The sequence below is a fragment of the Buceros rhinoceros genome, unplaced genomic scaffold (genome assembly GCF_000710305.1).
Source record: "Buceros rhinoceros silvestris isolate BGI_N320 unplaced genomic scaffold, ASM71030v1 scaffold29123, whole genome shotgun sequence".
Classification (NCBI taxonomy): domain Eukaryota; kingdom Metazoa; phylum Chordata; class Aves; order Bucerotiformes; family Bucerotidae; genus Buceros; species Buceros rhinoceros.
Window position 1 is genome coordinate 2,729 of NW_010402363.1, and position 6,876 is coordinate 9,604.

General features: G+C 39.4%; 1 protein-coding gene across 1 annotated transcript in view; it reads right to left on the minus strand.

The window, feature by feature from the left end:
- The window catches only part of TGFBRAP1 (transforming growth factor, beta receptor associated protein 1), a gene marked incomplete at its 3' end in the record, with an annotated part of 25,920 nt that overhangs the window by 2,575 nt on the left and 16,469 nt on the right, over positions 1 to 6,876 (minus strand). The window contains exons 4-5 of the mRNA XM_010132624.1: positions 6,775 to 6,857; positions 445 to 786 (exon numbers count right to left, since the gene is read on the minus strand). Of these exons, the coding sequence (XP_010130926.1) occupies positions 445 to 786; positions 6,775 to 6,857 (425 nt within the window). The remainder of the gene's footprint in view (positions 1 to 444; positions 787 to 6,774; positions 6,858 to 6,876) is intronic.

Genomic DNA, 6,876 nt, shown 5'->3' on the forward strand with positions numbered 1-6,876 from the left:
ATAAGCAACCACAATTTTAAATCCACTAGCTGGTTAATAGCTTCTTCCTAAGGTAGTGCATGCTTTAAGGCATCTGTTTGCTGTCCGTGTGCCCCTATTGTGTCCATTCAACTCACACTGTCACAAGGGCAAACAAATCACCCTTTCCCACTGCACCCCCGCAAAAAAAAAAATCTGTATCAATCTCTTGATTTTTCTGTTGGACACAAAAGCTCTCTAGGAGATCTCTGTATTTACCAGCAGAAGACAGACCACATTTCCTTTATTTCAGTTAATACCTTTTCACCAACATTTTTAAATGCTGACAAGTCAGGCCAAGCTGTCTTTTGGTCCTGAAAGCACAGAAACCATGAGGATTTGAACATGTTGCTCTAGAAGCCAACAACATGTAAGACAATTTTTCCTCTGGTCTCAAAGGTGCAATAATAAAAAGAGTCTACTTACTTTTTGTGTTTTTCCAGCCAGGCAGCACTATCTGTTAAAAGACAGAAGTTCTCTGAAACTAGCAGATCCAGCAGGCTTTCATGATTTGCCTCTGCATATAGCTTGAGTAAAGCCGTGTCAATATCTTCCTTGTAGCCATTTGCAACCTCAGTGCTGCGGACTTCATTCAAGTAACTCATAAGGAATCGTTTGCATTTTGACATCTTCTCCTGGTCCCCTTGGGTCAGCTGGTTTAGGTCCGCGTACTCATGAAGAGGGGGATGAGACCGTATAAATGAAGAGGAAGTAGGCAACAGGAAGGGGTAGAGAGAGATCAGCTCCCGGACATCAAGCTGGCCGCTTCTGCAATTACAGTGTCAAACTAGATGAAGCAAAAAGAAAGAAAAAGTATACATAGGCACAAAAAAATAATATACTGGGAATGTGTGCTCACATATGCTTAGAGTCAGGACACTAACAGGTTGTCAATTTCTGAAAGTTATTGCCTTCTATGCTGGAGAAAATATATTCAGAACATAACTGGATTTTTAATTGTTGTTTTGGGTTTTTTTTTTTCCTATTTCTATACAAACTTATCAATCTTTTTCCTTCTCTAGACATTGAAAGCTCTAAGAATTTGGAGACTGGCCAGCCTTTTGCTTTTGACATCCCACAGCTGTTTTGTGGCATATACAAAAATCAGCTGAACAGCCTTAGTGCAGGTTCTAGGACAGTCCTAGACTTCATCCATACATTGTGGAACTTAAGTCTTCTGATGGAAGAAAAAAAAAAAAAGGGCAAGAGTGAACCCTTTCAGATAAGCCACAAACGCTGTGCACATATAATTCTGTAGAAAATAGCAACTTCCTATAGAAAACTAAAGCTTTCAGAATATGTATGGATGATGAAAACATTTTTCCCAGCCTCAAAATCCACCAGATTCCTCTTTCAGCTAACTTCAGGTTTTGAAAACAAACTGATACTGATAATGCATCTAACCAGTAAGTAGTATTCTGTTGTACAGGAATAGGTCTTGGATGTACCTCTGCGTCAAGTACTACAGAGGGGCGTTGTCACTTTGCACGTGAAGGGCATTTATACTTCACCCAGGAGCAAGCCGTAGCATAGATAGGCTACAGGAAACATTTCTCTTTCAGCCTAGACTGAAGAAATTCCTCAGGCATTCCAGGAATGCATGTGGTGACAGAAGAATAAAATAAGAAGTCTTTTCACAGATGGCAAACTGCTCCCCTATTTTCACTGCTAGAATGACTCCTCTTTCCAAGCCTTGCTTTAGAAGAATAGGAAGAAGTCATTATTTGAAAGTAATCTCTACAAGGTGAGCATTCCTGAAATGCAGGAGATAGTGTTGCTGAAAAAAATCAAAAAGAAACCCTGCCTAGTTACTGTTTTGTTGCAAATAAAACTTTTAAAAAACAGCTCCTATCTATCCAGTGATTGGCAACCTCATTTCCCTTCACAACCTTGACTGGAAAGAATTCCAAAAGACCACAAGCTATAACCATGGAAGTAGATGAAGCAGTAGATTTCTGCAGGCAATAAAGTGTGAAAGATACTCACGAGCAGTCTCATTCTTTTCTGACTGTTGCAAAGTAACTAAAGCAGTGGGACATGCCCTGAGTTATTTGCTTCTTGACAGACACAATTCCAAAACCATCCAAGAAATACGAACTAGTAAGAAGAATCACCATTGCCACACCTATCAGAACTTTTTAAAATTAACTACTGTCCTTTGACTACAAAAACCTATGCCAGAAGAATGAAATTCTGGGAGACAGCAACAACAGCAAATTTAAAAGCAGAAAGTATCCTGTTCCAGAACCAAGTGCCTGCAAAGCACGGGAATAGCAACACAAACAATAGAGGACAATGACAGAGAAAAATCTGAACATGGGAAGCCTTCCCATGAGAAGAGGTTTGAATAGCGAGTTCTTCTGATTTGTACATAGAGCTCCTACTACCTAAAAAACACTTCTACACTAGAAAGGTCAGCCTGTAACCAAAAGTAAAGTGCATTTCCTCTTTTCAAACCTGATATTTGGTTTTGCAGTTCTTCAGATCTACATTATGATGTAACTCACAGGTAGAAGGACTTTTTAAGAGGTGGATAACCAAGGAGTAGCAACTTCTGTCACTGATGTGACCTCACAGTTCAAAGAGCATTTGGGCTTTCATTATGAACCCATTACAGTAATCTAACTGCAGCTTTGGCTAGTCCAGCTACTCAAAGTTTAAGACCTGAGGACCACCAGATAAAATATATCACATAAGATGTATTACATTAGAAAATTAACCTATTTAAACCTATTTGACCTATTTAACAAGAGATTTTTTTCTTGCCCCTCCCCCCGGGTTCTTCAGTGATCTGTTTTAGAACAAAAGCTAAGCCGTAACTCAAATAACATCAACTCAAAATTAGTGCAGAAGCATGAAGTCTTGATAAATCTCTGCAGAAATTCAAGTATAAACATTGTTTCCCTTGATGGCTATGCTGTCAAGTTATTTGGAGATGGCCTAAGCTTGAGATGGAGACTATGACCATGGAGATGGATGAAGAAGTTCAAAATACTGTATTTAACATGCCACTTTTAGTAAGTTGTTTTAAAAATTTTTCCAGTTTCTACAGTAGCTTCTGCATCCTTTCCTCTTACCAACTTTTTCTAAGGTAAGGAAGTAGTCAGCTAGATCACTTTTGAACTTCATGGATTCTGGCCTTAATGGCCATCTGTTTTCAAAATGAGAATCAGAATCAGTTTCCAACTCAGACTAGCCCAAACCCCGGGCTGTGAATCACCAGTGGTTCTCAGCAGATCTGACTCAAGCTCCTATTGTACAGTTCTGCTCTCCCCACAGCAATGGTAACCAGCAATCTAGCAGCCTCCTTAACAGTACAGTGTCATCCAGAACAAACCTCAGAAAAATACCAAATACTACACAATGACCCCACCTGCATGGATGGCTAACATTCATCTCAAGGCTTATGGCTCCTGGATCCGTGGATGACTTGTGGCCCGTTCCACCGCATTTGGAGGAAATAGTTTAGGAGCAAAGGACCTCATATCTCTTGAAAAACATATCTGAGTCTTCAGTTTCAGGTTTAGCAAAACACAGCTTGTAACTTCTCACAAAGTAGAAAACAAGCTCTTAAGTCAAGCTGTCAATGTTAAGAGGCAACTTTCCTTTGAGTAATTTTGCTCTGCATTAGGTCTTTTTGTGCTTCATAGAGACAAACGATGCAACAAGCAGAATCTACAAGTTTTCAGAAAACTTAGATATAAATTCAGATCCTTAAGTTTACAGATATCAGAGATGTTAAAGCAGCATAGATGATTTAGCTGTTGCCTAGATCCCACTGGCTGTAATAGAAGCTTTTATTTTTGAATCACATTTAAGATGCAAATCTCATATGAGTCCTTCTTATGTCTCCAGGTTTAAGTACCTGCAATCTTTTAACCTTCCCAGTGCAGGAGAAACTTTAGTTATGAGTCTCACTATAGTCTTTCCCAGGTCAGACAACACTGTGAAAAGAGTTAACATTTTGATTTGTTAAAAAGGGCAACCAAGTTAAGAGTATGTGGCATGTCAGACTGTAAGCAACATCTAACCAGTGGAAGGACAAAACCAAACACACTGAAACGAAATGGTTTCACTTTGACAGCTACCAACATCTCAACGAGATCTCCAGAATTCAGCATATGGCCTGCTATATGCTGCTTTTTGGTCTAATTGTGCGTGAGCCTCCAACAATAGCAATATGAAATAGCAAAAAAATATATATAAATCACAACTATCACACAACCACAATTCTGTTATTGCTTATAACAGAATTTGTCCAACCAAAGAAGTCCCACTGTGATAGTCACTCAGTTTAAGCTTAAAGGATCCAGGTGAAGAAAGTCCTCTTCTATTTGCTGAACTATTTGAGTTTCAATAAAACTACCACTTCCTTTTTGTCAGCCTTCTTCAGTATTTAGAAGTATTGGCATAACCACAAGGAACTTGGCAGGGAAGCATTCCTCTTAAAAGTTTCAGTATTTAAGAACTACGAAGTTAAGCCTCTAATACAACTGTATCTTGACATGGTTATCTTAGAAGCATTATTAATGTAAGAAAATGAGAACTTTAGTCCAATACAGTAATTTCACCTGCTAGCCTATAACTGACAGATATTTTTTGAGGAGTGAAATCTCACTTTGTATTCAGCCAGAAGTAGGCCCATGTCACACTAAATTCTTGGAGGTACTGCTGTTACTTGGTTTCACTGCTAAATCCACCTTTTCTCAGACAGGTACAAGTTTCCCTTTAGCATATTAAGACTAAAGTTATTTCTGACTAACACAAAACAGCTGTAGAGCAACACATGGGGATGGGAGGAAGTGTTTGCATACATTGCCATTATCTTTCCCATTTTTTTGCCGAGCATCAGAAAGCCTAAAATGAAGATAGTCTGAGTGTATATTGGGGCATAACCAGGTATTACTCAAACTGGGTGTGTTCACCAGGACTGAAAATCAGAGAAACCACAGTACTCTGAATAGCTTATGTATGGCTGGCCAGAAGAAAAGCACAGAAAACTTATCTTTGCTTTCTACCCCAGCAGACTTCAGCAATTCCTGAATAGTTGTTCTGCTTTAGTGATGCAGTTTTAGAGAAAGGGAACAGCCTGGGATGCTGACTCAGCTCCAGAATTCATGCCTGGACAGCATGTTTTCTAGTGAAGCATGTTTCTTTCTGTAAGGGAGCTCCCACAATCCTGTTCATTAAAGCTCCTTTGTCAGATGGACTGCTAGTTGGATGAAAGCTGCGTAACTGTTCTCCATTCCTTTCATGGGGTGCTGCAGCTCCCTGCAGGATACATTTCCCCTTTTTCACCACTTTTGAAAGACCCTTGAGCTACTGCCAGCAAGGCGGGCAGATCAGACTCCACAGGGACTTATTGCCAGGCAGGATGAAATAAAGCGACAGAAAAAAAGTTGATGTGTCAGCTATAGTCAAGACAGCAGCAGAGCTATACAAGCCTGGACACCTAACCACACCTACACAATGAAGATGCTTCGTAGCCAGTACAACCTTAACAAGCTATTTTACCAAAGCTGGCCACATTGAAAAAAAAATTGAAGAGGTCCATTGGAAAGCCACACGGAAGGACTTTGTGGAAATGTTGTAAAGGATTCCTAGCTACATACAGCTTGAACTTGTACTTCAGATACACAATACAGGAGCGATTCAGCCCAATGTTCGGAAGATCACGGGGAGGAGGAAGATTGGAAGTTGCTCATTAATGCCACAAATTGCAAGGTGACACAGAAAGCGGCTCTGGCCAAAACAAATTGTCATGAAATGTTGTTCAGGCCTTTCCTGTTATTCCCTAATCTTTGCTCTATGTACACCACCCATTCAAGCCCAGTGCCTCCCATCACGCCGGTAAGCAAGAGGCAAAAGGCAGTAGTAGCATTCCCCATAGCTTTACTTTCCTTGATAAATTTACATAAACACAAGGACAACTTTTTTCCTGCACTGCACACACTTACAATACAAAGCAAACTGTCTAACCTTAATTCTATTCCATGGACTCCAAACTGATTTAAAGTAAATTTCAGCAGATAACAAGTATGTGGTCAGCATGGATTACACTAACTCTGGGCAGTGCCTCATCACAGAATGAGGCACAGCTAAAAGAAAAGAAATTATCAGGTAAAATAAAGATAACAAGAAGCATTTTTTGAATGAAAGCGCAGTACCAAGGTCAATTTGTAAACAAGTGACTGCTGAAAACACAGGTTAGTACAACTTCAAGAACAAATAATTGCTCCGGAAAAGGCCAGGCAGAACAAGTGTTAAATCAAATTCAGTATCAGTATCCTCAAAAGAAATTAGGGCAATTGTGTCAATAAAATTTAAATTGTAACTTTTAACAAAAAGGTTTTTTTCTTAAAAAACAAACAAAATACCCCAAGACAGCCCTCCCCCCCCCAAAAAAAAAGGCAATGTTGGTGCTGTGTATCACAGCACAGGCTCAGTAATACATTCTTGACCTGCATGGGCATAAAGTAAAAAAAATAAATCTCCACACATAGATTCATCTGATTATACTCATACAGGATTTACAGCCTTCACGCTACTGTATGTTACCATACAAAGATAAAAAAACCAGTTGCATTATCTCTTCAGTTATAAAGCTGTTTCATTGACATCCTTTTCGCCCCCAACAAAACCATTTTATCACCGTGAGCTCACATCTGCATCAAAAAACACTCAACTAAGTTTTTAAAACCAAGAACACTAACTCCTTATTTAAAGAAAATAGTAAGTTTCTTGTCACACAATTACCTGAAGAGTTCTTTTGCTTCAAGGAACTGAAGCTGTGCAAACTGTATAAAACCTGCTTGCTGCAGGATTCGTTTGTACATTACCTACGAAAGAGAAGTGGGG